The sequence below is a fragment of the Gymnogyps californianus genome, chromosome 1 (assembly GCF_018139145.2).
Source record: "Gymnogyps californianus isolate 813 chromosome 1, ASM1813914v2, whole genome shotgun sequence".
In the NCBI taxonomy this organism is placed as follows: domain Eukaryota; kingdom Metazoa; phylum Chordata; class Aves; order Accipitriformes; family Cathartidae; genus Gymnogyps; species Gymnogyps californianus.
In genome coordinates, this window is record NC_059471.1 from 70921897 (window position 1) to 70943770 (window position 21874).

A 21874-nucleotide genomic window follows, 5' to 3' on the forward strand; every position below is an offset into this window, starting at 1 on the left:
TCCATTTCCAGTTGCATGGATCCATGCTAAGGAGTTCACCTGAGAAGTCAGATTCATTAGCGCCAGCTCAGTCGCACACAACTGTCAAACAGTATGGGAAATAAGCTGCTTTTCTGTCTGCAGCTTGGAGTGTGGGCAAACCAGGTCTGCAGTCAGTGCAATCTGCTCTCAATTGTGTAGCTATGATTTATTTAGCTGAATACAGTTTATGGCAAATACTTCACACATTATACTATCAGAAGGGAAGGATCAACCTCTATGTTTCTTTAAGAAAGCAGCTTTAACTGACAGATTTGGGTGCTAGTGTGGTATCATAATGGCAAGAGAAAAAAGTTTTAAGGAAAGTTGGAAATACTGTGAAAACCCACTGTGATCCCCCAGATACAACAGGATATAGAGGTGTAATCAACTGTAACAGCAGCCAGATAAAGAAAATGTCAGAAATATTTCACAGAAAATAGCAACAATTTAAGGTCTTACCACTTCTCCCTGCACCATTCAGCCCAGCATTGGCACATTCAGGTCAAATGCATGATCATTGGTCCAGCCCCAGGAAGGAAGCACAGGATTGAAAGAAAGAAAGGCAAAGGTTAGGAAGGAAGGAAGACCAGAGAGCAGAAATCAATTCCAGAAGCAGAGCAAATTCTAACGTTTAAAGTACTGTGATGTGTACAGGCAATTGCAGAGCCCAGGACATGCCGCTAGGCCCACAGATACAAACTCCAACTCAAGCTGAAGTACACCCCCAATGGCACCATGAATGGAAGCTCACACTGTACTTTTTGTGGGCCTACCTGAAAGAGAGGGGGACAGGGGAAAGTGGATGCAACTTACAGCAGGCTTGATAGGTCTGAAGACCTCCTTTTTCTCTTCAGGTTTTTTAGGTGCACTTTCATGACGCTGCGATGGCGAACCCTCTGATTTGGATGATGCTGCATGTGTCAAGACCCCAAAAGGAACACAGAACAAAACAGATTAAGCAGGGGGCTAAAATATGTTTTCTTACTTCACTTTGGAGTGGGTAAGAGAGGTGAGAAGGCTATCAGGCAGTGCCTGACAGCAAGACCTAATTTTCACTGGTTCACTATTACATTGTCCCTGAAGGACTAGACAAAAAAACATCCTAAGCTGTGATCTGTATAGGTGCAGCCGACCTATGACTGAAGCCAAAGTAAACTGTCACACAGTTGTAAATCAAAGAGGGCAACTCGAGTGCAGCCACAAGCTGGAAAACCTGCATCAGCATCCAACATACCCCAGCTGAGACCCATCTGTAGCAGTCTGCACCCCATCAACAACCACCAAGGTGACAGGCAACAAGCATCAAAATGTGCCCTTGCACACATGAGGAAGGGAGACTGGGCTGTTTGCACATAGGAAAATGCAGCAGTGACTGGATGTGTATCAAAGAACAATGAAACACTTTCACAATGACTTCTGCGCCTACTGTCTTGCCCAAGCAAGGACATACAGCCAAGGGGGGTACTGGAAGCTAACACATCTTTGATACTGCATGCTCAAATGTCTTTCCCAGCAAGGGTTATCATCCTTCATTATTTAGTGTCTCACAACTTAATAAATTTAGAAACGCGACATTATGAAGAGTGGGCGAAGGACTTACATCTCATCCGGAACCGCTCTCCAGACCCACTCTGAGAGCCGGGGTGGGAGCCAGGCTGTGAGCCAGAGTTGCTTGAACCCGAAGAACTGCCACTGCCTGGCCTTGGTACAAGCTTCTCCACCCTTTCCCACAGCAGACGAGGCTCTATATTGCTGTATCAGGGGAGGGAAGAAAGTCTTTGTCACACACTTCAGTTTCAGATTCCTGTTTCTAAACTCAAACATCACTATTCCTCAGTGTTTTGCTAATAACTCATCTGAAAGAGCACTTAACACTGAGCTGAGGGCATCAGTGACGCTTCACAACCCAGGCAGTGGCTCCCTTTGAAATACCTATTATCTTATTTAGGATCGTAAAAAAAAGGTTTAGGTGGGTGTAAGCTATTTTTTTATTTGGAACTGGCTACCTGCTGTTACGTATCTAACCTAAAGTGGACAGTTCTCTCAGCCTGCATGCAGCAGGTTTAAAATTGGCTCAGAAATGCCCTGGCCACCCAAGCACAAGCCAAAAAGACATCACTGCCTGTCCCTCTCAGCGTACCCTCACCCCTGTCCAGTGAGCCAATTCCAGGGTGGCCTGTCCACGTTGCTCTGCTGAGCTCTGGAGGCAGCCCCTTCCTCCCCCATCCTGACCTCAGATGCTCTGTGTCACAGCTCATGGACGCTTCTCCCCCTCTTAAAGCCTGGTTCTGGCTGAGAGGCCAGAAAGTTTCTGAGATCTCTTCACTTAGATGTTACAAACACTTCTGCTGCCAGTAATCCCCACAGTACGCCCAAGATGACCTGCTGCACCAAAAGGCAAGATGTTCATGAATGGCCACATTTTTTCAGAAATCTTAAGGATATTTTGAAATTACTGCTAAAGTTACAGGGCAGGCAACTCAAAGGAGAGAGGGAAGAAGAAATTTTGCCAGTGTTTGTTGGCACACATGCTACACCAAGGGAAATTAATATTAATCATTACTGAAAAGGGATCGAAATTCATCTTCCTTTCATGTCCAACAGACAATGCCAAAAGCTTGGGAATGCCTGGCTTCCCATGAGCCTTTTCCTTCCAATTCAAGAAAAGCGAGGACTTGTAGGCTTACAAACCTCGTGGAGTTTCTTTGACCTGCTTGGTTATTTTGCTGCCCACTGCCCTGCAGTGGAGAATCACGGCGGGACAGGACTGGTGATCGGGACGTTGTTCTCACAGGTACCTTGGGAGAAAAAAAGAATGTGTTAAACCCATGAAGAGGAGAGAGAGAAGAGGAAGATTAAACCTCTCCTGCTACAGAATATATTCTTAAGATTTTAACAACATTTAATTCTAAGTCCAAGCTAGCATCAATGACCAAAAGCAATAAACAAACACCCACAAAACCAAGCTGGGATACTGTTCAGATTTTGAAGAGAGCTCAAAGTTTAGTCTTAACATTAAGTAGTGTTTAATAGTTACCACACGAACACATACACACCCCACTACCCTCCAACTACTGAGACATTATAAAGAATATGGCATTTTGACTGAAGCGGGGGAGGCACAAAGCAATTTGCTGAAACAGCATGAGAATTAGGAGAATAAGCTTAGGGGAACCAAACAAATGCCCGGGAATGGATCAGCAGAAGGCAAAGACTGGTGGGGGAGCAAGAATATACTCAGAAGAAGCAAATCCCAGTGGATGGGGCGGGGGGGGGGGAGGGGGAGACGGGGAGAGGAGGAGGAAATATATTGAATGTTTCCTTTTTGTTCAGTTCCATCTCAATTTTAAGTATGTGTATGATTCATAGTTTGGGTTGCTAACAAATGAAGAGGAAAATTAACTCTGAGCAATAACCTCAGGGATATTTTAAATTCTTTCCTGAATATGGTAATGATTTGTTAACTTTGCATAATAAATTGTCTCTCTGAAATAGCTGCATTCTATAAATAATTGCCAATTTTATATGAAGCTTCAATATTGTACTTAAGGTTGATTATCATTAACCCATTGACTGAACACCTACATTATGATCTGCCTTTCAAAATACTGTTACCAATGTTGGCACAAGGGCACAGTCTTCCCAGTGCCCAGGGTATCACATCCTTAAAAAAATAATAATTAATAATAAAAAAATTAGCACACATCTGTCTTTCTACTCCTTACCCTTGGAGGCACCTCGTCACTGTCTGATCTAGCCCAAGCCTTTTGGGTGGGGTCGGGTACCTCCGACTTAGAGTCAGAACTCTGATTTAGCACTTCACTGCGTGAAGGTGGATATGGGTCCTGGGAACGAAGATGGTGATGAGCAAATTTGGGAGAAGGGTCACTGAAGGAATGGGATCGCGAGACAGGGGAAACATTGTTCTTGAGAGATGCCAGATGGGACCACTGTACCTTACAAGAAAACAAAACATAAAACATTCAATGCGCTCAGTATAACTGGCTTTCCAATTAACACAGAATAAAGGCAGGTGGGGCGGGCAGAGACAAATTGGTTATGGCATTAGGTAAGCGTGGGGTGGAATCAATGCACTTAAAAGCAAGGCAAGCGCCCAAAGAACGTAACAGACTGAAAATACAGCACATATGCATTTTGTGTGAGATACGCTCTCCACATACACATACACTGGTGCCCAGAAGAAAAGGGGACCTAATATCTGCACTGTGAGCCTGTGTCCAAAGGCCACTCAAGACAGAAGTCGCCTTCCATTTCCTGTCTTCAGTGGCCTTTGGTCGGGTCTCATGGCAGCACTGGTGGGCTGGGAAATTTGAAGCGGATATCCAATTGAAGAAATGTACAAAATTAAAGAATGCTGTAAAATGTGCAAACCAACAGACATTTACATTACCTAATAAACTTAGGAACTAGATACAGTTCCAAACTTGGAGAAAGACCATAATGCAAAAGCCTTTATTCCTTTACAGTCATTGCAATATATATAAAAAAACCCATAATATATATTGTATATAGTATACATACGTACAATACATATTATACTTACACCATATATGTACCATACACTGTACATATATACATATTTGTAGACAAACTAAGCACACACGTACACGCACACATATTCAATTACACGTACTAAGAAGGCACAACAGTGACTCCAGAGTTAAAACTCCATTGGGATTTCCATTGAAATCCATATTGACCCTTCAGTCTACTCCCTCCTTGTGCATAAACCTGCGTTTCAGAGTTAATTTCTGAAACTAAGGAGGAGGAAAGGTTGTAACTGAGGAACACACTGTTTTCACACCTAATAATTAAGCAAAACTTTGCTTTCAATCCCAGTTTCAGTAGGCTGGTTATATTTGTTTTTATATGATTATTATTTCCTCAATTTTAATACACACAGCTGTTGAAGAGCCTGATTATCCTTAATGTGAGTGGAAGACCCAGACTTTAAAAGTAACTGGCACAGAGAGCATGAAGATACAAGTCTAATATTTTGAAATAGTCATAGAGGTTTGAATAAAAGCCAGGAATTAATGAGTAAGAGATGAAGTTCTGTCCTGATTTCTCCCACTCTCCCGTCTGTTCAAATTCTCCTGTTGCCCAAAAGAGCTGCAATACCTAGTCACAATCAGGGACGGTTTTAGCTTGCACTGTCATCAACAGACTTAATTTGGGAGAAGAAAATTCTGCATAGAAACAGAGAAACTGAATGCAGAACTACACTGTTTAATTTAGCATATCTAAATCACTCAGAATTTATGGGCTATGTCTAAGTTTTAGACAAAGGTTACTTTTTAAATTCATGCTCTAATTCATATGAGATACAGATACCAAGATCTGGAGGCTCTTCATTAGAAAACAACAGAACAATAGCAGCCACTCAGCTCAGTGGTTTCAACCTCTTTTTTATTTTCCAGGGGTGGTACAGAGCTCTATTTAGCAACTGTAGGCCTACTGACAACAAACTTGCTTTTCTTAGTCATGTTTTGTAAATCTCTCTGAAGCAGTGCTCATACTATTAAAAAACCACTTGTTTAGTTAGCTTTTCCCGCAAGAATTTAAAAAACCAAGCAAGCTCATTTCTTTCCTGAGTATCCTTTTTGATAGTATCTTGCACAGATCAAATTCTGAATTGTAAAAGTGTACTGCAACTGTCATGAGTGTTTAGCCCACCATTCCACTGTTGCACAGATAATACTGGAATGCAACAGTTCTAATCTAGCTCTAATATTAAAAAAAAACCCACAAAACAAACCATCACCAAAACCACAAATCCATCAGTTTATCAATAAAATAAGCAAAAATAGACAAAGAGTAAATCTACTGAATGAGGTGCTTTGTGTAACAGTGCTACCCTTTACATAAGACTTTCTAAGTGCCAAGATCTGCAAATTTGAAGGAAACACGTTGGGACTTCCACATTTCCTCCAGGCTCACCAAGATTTTCCTGGGCACTTACCTGCGGCTCCATCGGCCTCTGCAGGGCAGGCTGAGCAGGTTCTGAGTTTCCGTTGGAAAAGGACTCTGATCTTGAAGGCACTGGTGGCTCCAACACTTTGCCCATCTGTTTAGACTGTGCTTCAGGGGAGCCCTGATTAGTTTTTCTAAATCTCTCCTCCACCTAAGCCGAAATAAATGGAGGTTAAGCCTGGAGTCAATAAAACCAATTACAGCAGAAATATGAAGGCGAGTACCACCTTCCTTTACCATAAAGAAACCAAATACATTTGGGGCTCGGCAGGATTTTTTACCTACTGCTTTCACCAGCACTGTAAAACACAGAGTGAACTATACCAGTGGCAAGTATGCCAATATGGAAAATCCATACTAGGATGAGAGGATACAGCAGGCAGTAAGATGTGAAGTGATATGATGAAAGACCATTATGGGGCTTCTTTCTGCCTAGACTAGTTATTATCCATCAGTATTTTCCTCACAGACAATAAAAAGGATATATGAAAACAGAAACAACTTTACAATATAAAAGTACATTTCCCATTGCTATCCCTTACTGTAGTTACCCACCTTACTCAACCAATGGTATTTGATTATCCACTTTCCTGTGCTTCTCTCTTTGGCAATGCAAGAAGAGATAGGATATGCTTCTCTACCCGGCAATACTGGAGGCTGTTCGGCTTTAGGTATGAAATTGTAGGACTGGTCATCCTCTCTCTTATCAGATAGTTCCAACACGACCTCACAGGCTGCAGAGAACAGCCCCAGCAGCTTATTTCTCATTCTCAAGGAGGTATGGAAGTGATCGTACACTAACCTTGAGAGCTTGTCGAGGGGAAGTCTAAGTCAGAAAGTGCTCAGTCCTCAAAAGAACATCAAGTGAGGTCCCCATGCAGAAATGTCGCCACTTCCAAGGCGGCAGCATTGCGAACGAAGAGAGAGGTACGAAGGGCAAGAGATGGAGGGAGGCTCCAGGCAGAAAGGAAATATCCTCCTGTTTCCTAAGACAGTCCGTTGCTGGAACCAGGGCAGCGTGTGAATTTCTGCCAGGGGAGCTGCCTCTGAGGAACGCTAAACTCCCAGGACTTTATCAAAGCGTCAAAGAAAGATCAAACTGGCAGCTTGGGCTGATTTCATTTGTTGAGATTCTGCTCACAAGATTTGCTTTAACCCTTATACCTGGAGCACAAAACCAGTATTGGGGTAGTTTCCTAATTGTTCCCTAGCAGTGATGGTCTGGAGAGACTGGCTGTTCATATACCCATGTCAGAAGACACAGGCAAGTTTCCAGGACTCCTCAGCTGGGCTGCTTTACAAACCCAACCTGCCTCTGCTTTCCAAAATTTCAGGACAGTAACAGTTTGCCTATGGGAACAAGCAGACAAGCTTCTGCCAGGTCTACACAAAATACACCATGTCTTGGGAAGTACAACAATAATGGAGGCAAGCATCTTCACCATACAATCATTTTCACCACCGTGTTCAACTTCACAGAGCCATCCTTTAAAGTTTAAAAAACAGGCCAGACTCCTTATTATGACTAGAACAAGGAAAAGCCTCAAGTCCTTCTGTCTGAAGGAACAGGCTTTCATGTCTCTAGCTGCAGATGATAGGAGGTTTCTTCCACAAAGCGCATAAACTGCACAAGCCACATGTCCTTAAAACCAGGCAAGACGTGGGAAGGAGACAGTGAGTGCATCCCTGGATAGAAACAGGCCCTGTTCCAGTCATCTGACTGTCTGGGCCAGAAAACGGTATTAAGCCTCATTTCTTGCTCTAAGCTCCCCGCTGTTTCCCAGAGCCAATCTTAGAAGTCCTTTTCCTTATATCCTCATTGCTACTGCAATGGGGAAAAAAACCTAATCAGCATTAGACTTTGCCAGAACAGGAAAGTTAGTCCACTTCGGCTTATCATCCTGACGGTCAGCATCTCCGTAGATGGAGACTTTCTCTGGAGAGCAGTATGCCTGAAAACATGAGGCACAGATCACTCGCTCCAACTCACTATTTTATGTCAAGAATGACATCAGAGTTAATGCCTGCTGTTATGATTAACTGGTGTTGCTCCCACTGCCAGGCACCAAGATATTATGGCTATACTTCTACCACACTTTTTAAAAATAATATTACACAGCAGTCTCTGGGAAGATCTGACTACAAACACAATTTTTACGTGCCTTCACTTTACTCCTTCTAGCTACAGCAATCACAAAAGAAAAAGACTACGACAGAAAAATAGCTGAGTCAGTGGTTCTGCTAAAGGATGTAACACTTTGAATCTTCAGGAGTTTCTCTCCTTTTCAATTCTGAAAGGAAAACGGGAGATGAGGAGCCGACAGGGTTCTGCATTCCCCCAAAGCCAGCCTTCAGGCTGGACAGGAGCGCTGGACTGGCACTATGCTTTCACCGAGGTGGGCTAGGAACATGCAACAAGGACAGGAGGGCTGGTTCCATGCCTGCACCACCACATACCAGACAAGTCTGAACTTCTTCCGAGAGAGAGAGACGTACCAGATACTTCAACCACCAAGAGGAATGGATGAGATAGCACAAACATAGTTTATGAAGAACTTGGACAACAGCATCTACAAGAAAATGAGTTTGTGCTCACCAAGCCCAAACAGCAATACTTCAAAGGCAATGAAGTGCTACTGGACAAAGGTGGACTGAAAGCTATTTTATCATGTTCAACAGCCCCAAGGATTTTTTTTGTTCTTGTTCCAAAATGTATTTACCTAGTTCCCACATGCTGGTGATGAATGCCATTAAGAGCTTTGACCAGCATTGCCCAGTCTAGTGGTTTGTGGGCAGTACGCTGCTCAAGGGAAACATAAGAATAAGACTGCTGAAAGAGAGCCAAGTATGCATCAAAGAAGCAATTACTTGCTTAGCAATGTTACCTGTGGACCAGTGAAGACAGGGGACCACTCACTGAAACAAACAGCACTCTGATGATTTCAGATCGACTTTTGAGTGCCCAAAGTCCAAGAAGGCAGCACCACAGTTTCATAAGAGCAGGACATGATCTCAGAAGAGAATACTTAACACTTAGAAATTAAACGAATGAAATTCAGATTTGTGTTCATGAGAAGGAAATTTCCAAGAGCATGAGCTAAAGCACCACTTCTGTAAAGAGGTGCTGTGTGCAAGCATCCCTCATAGGTTCGTGATTTCCAATTGCCTCCCAATTTCCAATCACCAGTACTTACCAGAGACACAGATCACCAACTGCACCAATGCTTCCTATGAAAACATGTCTGATGAAGTGCAGATGAGATTAACTTCCTGACATGATGCTTCCAAAACCAGGTACCCTCAGTCTGCAACCTTCCAGAATTTCTTTCCACCCTTTATACCTCAAAACTCTGAACTCCGATGGTTGCAGCAGAAGTACTCAGAAGTAGCCCTTGGGTTTGGAAACCAGCGGCCAACATTTTAAAATATCCTGCCCCTTACGAGTGATGCTTTGGCTTCCGACTGTACTATAGCAGAACTACAGTCACGATGACGCCAACAGGCAAGGGCAGAGGAGCAGGCAGCAGATTCCTGCCCACAAGCAGGACTTACCTCACGCGCTCTTTCAGCAGGCTCATAGTGGGATTTTGGCTCAGGGGTATGATAGCTTTGTTTATTTCTTTCTTGCTGCTGCTGCTGCTGCTGTTGCTGCTGCTGCTGTTGCTGCTGCTGCCGCCTGTGATCGTGCTGCAGCGACAGGAGGTAGGCTTGCTCCTGCTGCAACTGGCGCTGGAGTCGCTCTGCCTGTCGGTGTTCCTCCATCTCTCGCCATCTGTATTCCTTTGAGAGAACATGTAAGTAATTCAAGACGTGACATTGACTGTACGGTGGATGTGTCCCTATCCATCCCGTTAAAAATGCACCTTTCTGGTTGTTGTTGCTTTTTATTTATTTATTTTATTTATTTCATTGTTAAAGTGTAACCAAGAGCTAAGTTAGACCAATATGGCATGTGTCTCATGTTGGGAAAGTTGAGAGTGTACTGCTAAGCTTGATATGATTGGAGAGTTATGTCAAAACTGATTTTTATTAAAGGAAAAAAAAGAGTTATTTATACTAAATCCAGTGTAAAGTTCATAAAACAATGATTTAGACCAACACTAGGCCATTGTATCCTGGGGTGGATTTACATATCATGTGTGCTTTTGATCTGCAACATAAGCACTCTAGTTCTTCACTGAATGCCAAGGTCTGTTCAGAAACTCGACCACCACACCAGAACTGTTCCACTTTAACATAAAGCCTCCTCTTACTGCCCAGAAAGCAGTGTGACCATACAGCACTTCTCATATGTGCCTGTCAGCCCACAACGCTATGCATAAATGGCCTTTTAATCAAGCTCCTTTGTTGTCATACTGTCAGTGCAGCTGTGCCCGACTGAGGGAAGCCTAGGACTGGCCAGATAAATGGATCCTATAGCTACTGAACAAAACAGATACAGTGCTTTACCAGTAACATGGCCTGCTCCTGGAGCAGCTGCTGCTGTAGAATTTCCAAGTGCCGCTGCTCCTCTTCTAGCTGTCGCCTGATATACTCCTGTCACATAGAAATTACCCAGCAATAAATTTATTCAAAAGGAATGCATCAGAACCCCCTGGGTGGAACACCACACGCTACTTCCCCAGTTCAGCTTTAATGAGAAACGCACTTCAGGATGGATTAGTGCCTGCAGAACAATTTAGGAAGCTCTGCCTCCTGAGCATCAGATTTTGGCCCCTTCTGTTCTGAAATTTGCACTCCTGCAAATGTTGCCGGCATGGGCCAGAGCTCATTTATGTATTTTGGAAGTGGTTTCAAGAAGCAGCAAAATGCACTTGAAGGTTTTGGAAAGTTAAAACACAGCAAGTCTGACTCAACACAGCCAATACAAAGTCACATGCAAGTTGTATTAAACATTAGTTTGTTGCACTGGTGCGATGAACTGTTAGCAACAGCTAGAGCCAGGCGTAGTGTAGGCAGACCTGGAGCAAGCTCCCCCAGAGGGGCTCTGCCAAGTGCAGTTGGGACCTGCCCTGCCATCTCCCCTGCCGCCCTCACCAGAAGCTTCTCCTGAGCAGACGCTGCCAGCCTTGCTGAATTATGCGATGGTTATGACACAAACAAACATCCACCAGGAAACAGGTATTAGACCAAACTCGCTTGCTCTTGCAATCTAGCCATCTCTTCACCTGCAGCCTCAACAGGTCGAGAGGTTTACCCGCTGCTTTGCCTGACCCCCTGGAAGAACTCAAACTCTGAAGCACCAAACCCAAGCTCGTAACATCCTATCATGCAATTAATGGAAGTATGTAACATGTGCATGCGCACACACACAAGCACACGCACACATTTACAGTGTATGCATAAAGAAATTAATGGATCAGTGACACAGTGATGGGAGCTATAGGAAGTCTTGTGACAGACTGATGAGATACGCTATACTGTTGTTACGCACATTGGCTGAGCCAAAGTTTGGGTTAACAAAAATTCTAAGAGAGGGCATGTCTTTTCTTCAAAAAAAAAAAAAAAAAGAAAAAAAAAAGAAAAAATCAGAGTGGTTCAGCTTGGCCACCTCAATTAACCATTTGTCATTATTGGCACTGTGCGTAATTAGCATTTCAACAGTTTAAAAAGCAGCTGGGGGAATACCCGGTGTCTGCCCAAAAGCAAATTGCTGTGCTGTAATTAGAGATTTTCTATATATTTACTCCCATTGGTTAGTCTTCTCTCCTTTTGACTCAAAAATCTTTGAAATACATACAAACACAATAAAATTCCCCAGTAACACGATCATCAATGATCTCAAATACAGTGACTTTACGTAAGAAAAAATTAAGGTATATCAGGCCAAAACCAGCATTCCTGAAGTTAATGGGAAATTTACAATCAGCCTCTAGGACAGTAGTTTTGGCCCTTTATTTGGGATCAGTATTTTGCAGTACATGTACAGTAATTATTACCCTGATTATCACCCTGATTAAAGTTTTTAAAGGATTTTAAAACATGCAGATTTCATGCATAAATATAGCAGCCGAATTTCACAGTTTAAAAGGTTTCTCACCTGTACTTTCAAAGTATTAAGGGCACACTGACTCAACTTAAGATATACTTGCTGCCTGAACTGGCATACACTATTAAAGCTGATTTTAAATAGACAGAGTAAGAGAGGGAGATTGCATATTTAAGTTTTAGGAAGGAAAAACCCTCTGCAGCTCAAAGGTTCCATCTCAAATTCAGAATATTCAAAGTTTATGACAAGCCTCTGACCAATTCTGGGTGCCAAAAGCTTACACACCACAGAGCTGCCCTTCTTTGGGAGGCCTTCTGAACAGGGGCATGTCCTGCAAGAACCACTGATCCAGCAAGACAAGCCTAGAAACGATTTTCAGCCCCAGTGATGATTTCGCCAATTCTGATGGTTTTTAGTCAAGCCCAGGGGCACGAGCTGAATTTAGAACGAGTACCGCAACAAGACTTCTTTTTTTGACGGAATATTGAGGCTGCCAGAATTTTCCATAAAGCCCTATGATCTATGTTAGTGCGTTTGCTGTCAGAGACAACAAAGATGAAAGGGTCAGGGTTAGGTTGCCTCTAAGCTGCTTTAGGCTTACTAATTTTTAAAAAATTAAATTAGAATTTAGAAGAAACAAACCTACTGCGTATATATCTGTATCATGGACTCACCTGCTCCCTTTCTACCCTCCTCTTTTCCTCCTCTGCTCTTCTTCTCTCTTCCTCTTCCTTACGCCTCCTCTCCATCTCTTCCAGACGTCTTTTTTCTTCCTGTTCTCTCCGCCTTTGCTCACGCTCTTGTTGCCTTCGAGCTTCCCGTTCTCTTCTTTGTTGCTACAAAAAGGGAAAAGAAACCACAAAGTTTTACTTTTGTTGTTATCAAAGAAAGAGGTGGGGTTCTTTTCTACTGTGAAGAGGGATTTACCAGGGCTGGCAAGCTCTGCAACAGAGTGACAAAACATTTTATGCAAGTGTTCCACCAGGAAACAAACTCATATCCAGCACACAACTATTCCTAAAAGCAGCCTTGCTTACTCTCTCTGGTTTCTTCACGCACACACACAAAGTCACGTACCATATTCCTGACAACCGAGGTGTGGAAGCTCACTGCTGCTCTTCAAGAGAGGGTCACACTGAAATCTCCATCTTTGAACAACTGTTGAACTCAAATCTTAATCAGAGTGTCAATTTTCCTGACTTCAACACATTATCTAAATGTTGCCAGAAGAGAATTATCAGCCCCACTGAATCAGCTAAAACTCAAATGACAACTACCTGAGCTTTCGGTAAGCAGCTTCTCTCTTAACACAATTCATGGTCTGCTAAGAATTTGGTGGTGTTGGCCCAACAGCCAAGCTTGATTTAATGCACTGCCCAAAACTTTGCCTAAGAGAGAAGGAAAGCTGACCAACAGCACCTCAGCTCCTCCCAGAACATCAAAAGCACCTATATGTAAAACAGGAAAAACAGCTGAGCTAAGCTTTTACACTGACACAGATAAGCTTCCACACATGACCCAAGTACAAACTGGTGCTGATAAGTCTGCTCAAGTCTGAAAAGAACCTGGAAAATGGCTCTAGAAAGCATGAACTGACCCATTTATGTCTATACAGCACCACATATGACTTCAGAGGAGACATTTTAAATGCCCGTACAGTCGTGACCAACTCTTCCTGCACTTCTACAGAAGCATCCAGTTACTCCACCTACCTCGAAATCCCAGGCAGCCTCCCACAACTGCCTAAGTGTCAAAAGACCCAGCTGTCTCCTGTTCAACCATCAACTGGGAATATCTCTACAACATTTACTTCCATTATAGATTTCTATAATATGCTAAAAAATTATAGAAGAAATTTAAACCAAAAAAAGCACATTCGGATTTAATCCCAAGTACAAAATGAAAACCTACATTGGTTTTCCTTTTCGCATTTAGGTTAAGATTAATACTATCACCATTTCTGTTGAAGCAAAGCTGCCACAGATTTGCCAGTCTTAGAGCACTCCAAGTACTCTTGCAAGAGCACTCAGACTAAGCTTTTATTTGGGTTCACAAATCCAGTTACTGGTGTGCATTTCATAGTTGTGCCCAACTGAACAAGCAAAGGCCAATCTACACTCCCCGTGTTACTTCACAGGATGAGCTTTCTCTGCTCGGCACATTACCCTGCATGACTATGAAGTAATTGAAAGCTCAACAGCCTTTTCCATCTTCTGGAATTGATACTGACACGGCAGAGGAGAAGAAACATTGGGGGAAAAAAAGATGGTCAAGAATTAGTAGTACTTAAATAAAACAGCCTGCTTTGCAATTCTCTTTAACTAGCTGCAGTTTTGGGAAAGATGCAACTTTCTTGAAAACCGCTGTTCAAATACACCCACTCTGTAACTATGACGCCTTCGTTCCTGGCCCAGAGCGTCATCCTGGGTTCACTACCAGCTTCCTGTGCCACAAGACATAAGCTCTTTTCTCCCCCACATTTTCTGTATCTTCTCAGAAACACAGCTGCCTTGCTCTTGCATCTCCTCTCCTAACTAAATCCATCTACCAGCCTTTTCTCTCTTGCTTAAGCAAGCTCTCTTCAATGAATGGAGATATAAAAATAGCAAAAGTGCTGCAAGGCAGCTACGGCATGTGGTGCATTTCGTAGGTTTCACTGCTTCCCCTCCTTCATTTTTTAAGCACTGTAAAAGGATTAAGTAGACACTTTTATTTCTGAACATACGCATCTGTGTCAAACAATTTCTATATTTAAGTCAATATATTCAGGTGCTTCTTGGCTAATCAAGTCTGACAGGCTCTTTGTTTAAGAAAACTAAGATGTGAAGTACAATAATTCTGTTGCCCTGAGGATGCAAGAGACAGCACATTGCTGACTGGTTAATATGCACATTTATCAACTCAAACACTTCTTAAACATATGAAGCCTGTCTGTCTAACAATATTGTGTTGACATTGTTAAGTGGATATTTTGCAGATCTTGGGAGGGCATCATTCTCACTACAAGGAAGATGGGCAGAGCTTAGGCCTTTTGGATGAAACAAATTCATTGCTTCTTGAATCAATGCAGAAGTGTTCAGCAACAATTATAAATAACTGAATTTAGTATGAGAAAAATAAATTACAAATTGACTGAGAGCTGATTTCCCATGGCATCATGAAATAAACAAAATCAGTTGTTAAAAGATGAGATTTTTAAGTAAACCTTCAGCCAGATTGCTAGCTCAGCACCGACAGTAGATATTTATTACCCAGCAAAAGAAGGGGGGAAAAAAAAAAAAAGGATTCTCTGCCACCAGTGTGCATTTAAGTCAAATCTCCAAAGCACAAATGTGCTATTGTCTACGCGCCAAAGTACACAGAGAGATTAGGTTTCTCGGCATCGCTTCTGCCTTCGCATCAGACACCGCCTCAGCCCCTCGCCAGGCGGGTGGGAAGGGAGGCACCCGGCACTGCAGAAGCCCCCAGAAACACCCCGCACGATCTGCTTATTCCCGGCCCTAGCCATAAGAAAAAGGTTTCACTTCCTTTGCACATGGCCTTTGAAACCTGAGCATCAAACTACTGGCCTCTAACAAAGTGGAATTTACTTTTAACAAACCCAGGGAAAGGAAACCTACAGTGACAAGCATCTCTTGGGTCCCAGTCTACATCTTGTCAAAGCGATGGCAAAGCTGGCTGGTGGCAAGCCGTCGTTGACCCAAGCTGGCTTCAGAAGCAGCCCTTTAGCTGACTTCCTACCACCCTTCTGTTGGGCACAAGGTTACCTTCCTGACTGCCTCTAGCAACTCTTCCACAAAGAAACACCAAAGCCCTGGTCACCGTGTTCCTTAGGCTTGCCCAAAGGAGGGGAGAGGGACAGGGAAAACCATCAGTTAAAACCAATGTCAGTTCTGTTTATAAAACTTGGCCTTCTAAATTTAGTAAGTGTGATTATTAGATATAATTTTTATCATGCACTACAAAAAAGGCCTGATGTAAAACACTGTTGCCCAATAGACAGCAGGTATAGATCTGGATTCACTGAAATTATGGATGCATACCCAGATCTTCTTTAGTTGGATATGGTATTACCAACTTTCTTGCGTATGTCAGATGAAAAGCTAATTTTCAAGGAACTAATTGTTAACCAGAAGGTAAGGGCAGGAACTCCTCAAAGAAATTTCAGAGATGCCAAAACAGAATTTTGACAGAGCCCATACTGCCTCAAATTACTGCACTTCACAAAATTGGCATTTACTACACCAACAACACAAAAAACCATATAGAAAATACAATGTCAATACTCTGGCTCCGTGTCCAGTTTTAGGGTGCACTAATGATGATCTCATAATGGAACCCGACATCGCCAAACTGGAAGACCATGCAGTAGAGCATGATTTACCAGGAGGGGGCAATGCAAGTACACTTGCAGTTGGTGTATACCAACAAATTCAGGACCTTGTTCATACAGTGAAATGCTGAAGATAAATATAGATCCTCTAATTTTATATTCATAAAATATTATTCCTCTGTCTTATATTCAGATGAAGGTTGATAAATACATATATTAATGATTTCTTTCACAAAGAATTAGGTAGCCTGGTATCAGCTTAGGAAGAGGATTACAAAGATTAATAAAGAGACTTTTGCTTTGCCCACACTAGAGATAAACCAGAAGTAGAACTTCTTACTCAGTACCAACCCAAACTGCAAGCAACTCAAATTAAGTAGATACGAATAACCTCCCCTTCTGTAAAAGAAACAAAGCCCTGGCAAAAATTGCCTGTGGGTACACCTACATTAGCATCTTGATTCAGATCAAGAGTGCTCTTTTGAAGTGAATCATCCAATCATCTCCACTTATCCAGTTTTGTTTCATATTTTGAAGATGTCTTGGAGTGCCAACCACTCCTTTTGGATGAAATTAAAAAGGCAGATGCGCTCCAACCACAAGCAGGCACCCAGTCTAGACCTCAGCTAATCCAAAGGAACTCCTCCTGTCTTTAAACACGTGGAGTGAAGTCTTTGGGTCCTCAGCACTTTAATTATTGTGCTCCACAAATCTGCTTCTACAGGACTGTACTACTTGCCAATGGAGCTATACCACTTCAAAAACATCCATCTTAGGTTCTAATAACCAGGGACAGAGACACCATTTCATAAAGTTATCCTGAACTGTGAAGGTCCACACAGAATGGGATTCCACCACAGCTAATTCTGAATTTCCCAAACCAGACTCAGTTTTGCAAAGTACAGATTCAAATGCCTTTCAATACCCGTCACACTGAGCACTAGTGTCTCCACACTGCTGAACAGAAACAGACACATGTTAAAACAGCCAGGAACAGCTCAGATTTCTTATTTTAACCATCTAAACACTTATATGTCATATAGCTGATATTTATGCAACTAGTCTTTATATGATTTTTAAAGGGGGGTCCCCTTCCCAAAATGTTTCAGGTAATTTTCTGTACTTCGACCACATATCATTTCCACCTCCTCAGTAATACACAAATTATAAGGTTCCTGCAACAATGAGTTTTGGAAGTCACCTACATGCCTTTTAAAAAGTAATCTTTTCTCTAATACTGCTGAGAATTACAGTTTTTGGCAGATGTCCTAAAGACCGTTCCTGTTGCAGTCTTGGTCAAAATTGTCTAGGCTCTGTGCCAGCATTGTAAGAACAAGCCCTCAATTTTAATTTAGGAAGCGGGGGGGGGGGGGGAAGGAGTGGAGAAGAGGGGGGGGAAGTATAAGCAACTTGTCCAGGGAGATTATCTAATGCATAAAATTCTTCCCAAAGAATGTTAAGCAGGTATATCCAAACATATACTTACTCTACACAAGCAAAAATTGCAAGAAAGCAAGGCTTGGTAAAAATATCAGCAAAGCGATGGAAGCCCAGAGATTCAATGCCTGACACTAATCTTAACTCACATTACCAAGCTCTTCGTTGTTTACTGGCTTCATCAAAACGGGGGGGTGAGTTAAGGACAAAGTGACAACATTTCAATATTTTGGCCTTCAGTTGTGTCAGAACACTGATGTTTATCTAAATATGTGTCTACCACTCTTCCCCCATCTTCAAGAGCTTGTTTTGGCTGTTGTTTTGTTAAAAATCACTTGGGATCATACATTTTTCCAACACAAGATCCAACGAACTAAGTGGGTTTTTTTGAAAGCTAAATGTGAGCCTTTTTTTTAATTCACTTTAAGAACAATATGCCTGCCCCATCACCTGCAAAAGGAAACCTTTATAGCTCATTCATATTTATGTCTCCAAGGGAACAAGGCAGAGGTTATAGACTCAATAAAAGGTAAAAGCTTTTCTCTTACAAACTTTACATGGTTTACTGTGTAACCTTATTCAGTAATACATCAACCTACATTACATGGCATCCTGTGGTTGCGGAAGTTGTTAGTTCTGTTTTGTATTTTAAAAAGCAGGACTGATTAAACATAACTTTCAGGTAATTGCCTTTTCTTTTTAATTGCTCATGAAATTATGATTTCTGCAACATCCCCAAGAAGTTCAACCCTGTGCAGCAAAAAGGTGCATTGCTTTGTTTCTACTACTAGCAGCAGCATCTCCTTTATTTAAAAAAAAAAATTCCAGATTTTAAGAGTTGCACTGATTACTGAAGTTAAATGACCTAGATAATTTAATCGTAATCCCCTTCCTCGCCAAAAAAGTACTGCCTGCAGAACCTTAGAGACTAAAGGGGCATTTAAAAGAAATCATTGACTCCCATACTAAGAAAAATTTTAGAGGCGAAGTGGTATCTCAACTTTTGCCCACCTTTGACAATATCAATAAAATATTTTATTTTCGTATTTTCCTCGCCTCTTTTTATTATTTGCTCCCCCCCCAAAAATCGCTACAGAGCCAGAGTCTAAAAACAGTTGGAAGCGCTACAATGTTTATCTTGGCAATCTCAGAAGGGTGGGGAAGAAAGAGAAAAGAAATGGACTTTATATGCCTCCCCCTTGTCCCTCCTCCTGGCTTCATGTGTGGCTGAGTCTTTGCTACCAATCCCTCCTTATAGCAGCACTAAACTCACTTGCACATTGAAAAAGAGCGATAAGGAGCATAATGTGCCCTGGAAAGCTATTTGGAACTTCGTATTATTTGTTATGTAAACGCGTCACGGGATGCAAATCAACATTTGGCCCTGGTTGTGTCCTTGTTAAACATTACCAGGATTTGGAAAACCAGACGGGGTGTAGTTTTTCCATCATTGCTAAGTGAACAGTTGAAACAGAGACTCAAGCAAGAGGTCATTTAAGGACGACTGGAATTTGACCCCGCACTTCCTGAGGAGCCAGAGGATTGGTTTCACTTCAGCTCTGTCATACCCAGCTCTGGCCTGAAGAACTGTTTTGAAATCCTCCCACCTCTGAAGTTCACACTGCATATTCCATCTACATACATATAAACGTACATGAGATCTTAGGAGGTGAAAAGAATGACAGAACAATATTGTACACGTACATTCATTTTCTTTTATCTTCAGGTAGTGTATGCAAATTGCATACTTACCATATCACAGAAGTATGACTTACATATTTGTAATTTTTGCAGAATTATAATTTTAACACTGAGTTATAAATCATATTTATAAATCTAAGTGACTTTTAGTCATGATGCTACTATGCATGAGAGAGTAATACATAAAAAAATAGGCTTCTACCTACCATGAATGAGTGCCAAACACAGATGTTTGAGAAAGCTTTAAAGGGAAATTTGAAGCATGTCATGGCCCCAAAAAAAGTAATCTTGAGGCACTGCCCACTTTAAAAAAAAAAAAAAATCCATCTGGGAATAATTAATGTCTCCCCTTCTCTACAGCTACCTAAAGTCTAGACATGTTGCCTCTTCTTTGGAACAGAGACCAAGACACAGCCTCCCCCCAAATACCTTCAAACAACCCAGCTTTGGCTCCTGTTGCCTCCATAGGAGCTGCTGGATATTCAAATACTTTGGAAGACAGCTCATATTCAAGTAGCCAGACATGGATTTAAGTGCTTTGCTCTACATTTGCCAGTGGATTTGCACATGTTGCTTTCTTTCCTGAGATGTGCCGGGGCTACAGGGAACTCTTTTTAAATGGGCGTGGGAATGGGAAACACAAGCTTGAAGAGGGGCTTTTTTGCCCCTCGAGCTCCAGCCTCCTGTCTCTACCTCTTCTAGCCGCCTCCTTTGCTCCTTCTGCTGCTCGATGCGCTTCTGCCTCTCTGCCAGCAGCTGCCTCTTGTACTCCTCCTGCTCGCGGAGCTGCTGCTCCTGCAGCAGCTGCTGTCTCCGAAGGGCCTCAGACCGTTCCTTGTTTTCCTGCTGCAGTCTCAGGAAATCACGTCGGAGGGTTGATTCTCCAGGCACATTGACAATGGAACTGCAACAAGAGGAAGTTAAAGCCTCCTGTACAATAAAGCCTGATGGGCCATTAAATACCTTTTCCAAAGCAGGGGAACATTAATAAAATATAGCACGATGTTAAATTTTAATCTCATTTCTTTCGGAGTGAAGACACTGGATGCATGTCAAATAGACGCTCTCAGTGGAAGGTGTGAAATGAGGCCAAGCAAAGTAAGGACCAGCTCTGACACTGTGGAGCCCCTGACCAATCATATTTGCCATAAATCTCCCTCCGTCCAGAGCTCACTGGCTCCAAGCCATATGAGGGGGAGCTTTAAACCTCTAGCAGTCACAGAACAGGTATTCAAACCCTTTGGGTGGTTTGTGTGGCTTGTGCGTGCACTTAATAAGAGACAGAAATTTAGCATGCTCCTGATGTATAGTCACAGACCTTTGGACTTACTTGGCATGGACTGCCCAGAGCCCTCCCAAAAGCAATTATTACCTTGGCTCTCCTTCTTGTTCAGGCACTTCCTCCTCTTCTTCCTCACTTCCACTATATTCATACTCCGTCTCATCTAATGGGAAAGAAACAAAGGCTTAAAGATAGTGCTTATCTTTAATTTTAAGACAGTGGGGAGTTGCACTGGATAGTGAACCGGTTCCTATCCCCTTCAGTGAGAAGATCTATCGGAGACCCTAGAACTCATTCTACATATACAAGCCCATCTTCCCACGCTTGTAAAGCAGTGCAGTGCTTTGCAGCCGACTTTCAGCAAATTCCCTGAACGACACCAGGTTTTATATGTAAGACAAGACACCTGGAGAACCTTGGCACCACCTGAATAAAGAGAACAGGCTGCCCAAGACATTTGTTTCATAGCTCTTGTGATGGGTTATTTCCTGCGAGTCCGATTTATGGCACCATTCCAGGAATGAACCTACCACAGATCAAAAAAGGGAAAGGTATACGCCAATATCCTTCTAAATACTGTTTAATGCTTGTATGGAAGAGGCAGTGACCCAGAAGCGAGTAAATTTAACTTATCTGAAAATAAGACACTTGAAATTGATACTTTCTCTGTAGAGGATAGAACAAAACCTAAAAGCCTGCTGATAGTCAAAACATGAATTAAAAAAGAATCTTTCACGGGTTTGGGTTGTTTGGAGCTTTTCTAGGGGTGGGGATTCAGAATGCAAAGCAGGACAAAAATACGTATTTTTAACAAGCTGCAATACTTGATTTTTAGAAGCTGCATACCTTTCTCTCCTCTCTTCTTCCTGGTCCTGTCTATGTGGTCCTTAAGCTGGATTCGGACTTGCCTTTCATTTGGTTGGTCACGTATAAAGGGATGTTTCAAGAGTTGTTCTGTAGAAGGTCGCTGCATGTAATTCTTCACTAGACAACCTTCTATAAAGCTGAAAAACTTTTTTGACCTGAGAAAGCAGGGAGGGAAAAAAACCAAAACAAAACAAGACCACAGGTAAAACTCAGCTCAAACATTTTTTCTGTTCTTCCTCAAAGTCTAATT

At 42.3% G+C, this 21874-nt stretch overlaps 1 protein-coding gene across 32 annotated transcripts in view; it reads right to left on the reverse strand.

Moving 5' to 3' along the window:
- Positions 1 to 21874, reverse strand: part of MAP4K4 (mitogen-activated protein kinase kinase kinase kinase 4) — a 170312-nt gene that overhangs the window by 23874 nt on the left and 124564 nt on the right. For 3 of the 32 annotated variants that reach the window (XM_050915573.1, XM_050915574.1, XM_050915562.1), the window contains exons 10-20: positions 21604 to 21779; positions 20848 to 20920; positions 20169 to 20379; positions 12679 to 12840; positions 10465 to 10551; positions 9568 to 9795; positions 3747 to 3977; positions 2713 to 2819; positions 1622 to 1773; positions 835 to 932; positions 481 to 489 (exon numbers count right to left, since the gene is read on the reverse strand). In XM_050915573.1, coding sequence (XP_050771530.1) covers positions 481 to 489; positions 835 to 932; positions 1622 to 1773; positions 2713 to 2819; positions 3747 to 3977; positions 9568 to 9795; positions 10465 to 10551; positions 12679 to 12840; positions 20169 to 20379; positions 20848 to 20920; positions 21604 to 21779 — 1534 coding nt within the window. Of the gene's footprint in view, positions 1 to 480; positions 490 to 834; positions 933 to 1621; positions 1774 to 2712; positions 2820 to 3746; positions 3978 to 6004; positions 6167 to 9567; positions 9796 to 10464; positions 10552 to 12678; positions 12841 to 20168; positions 20380 to 20847; positions 20921 to 21603; positions 21780 to 21874 lie in introns of all 32 variants that reach the window. The other 29 variants (XM_050915561.1, XM_050915557.1, XM_050915556.1 and 26 more) reach the window with 17 other exon arrangements.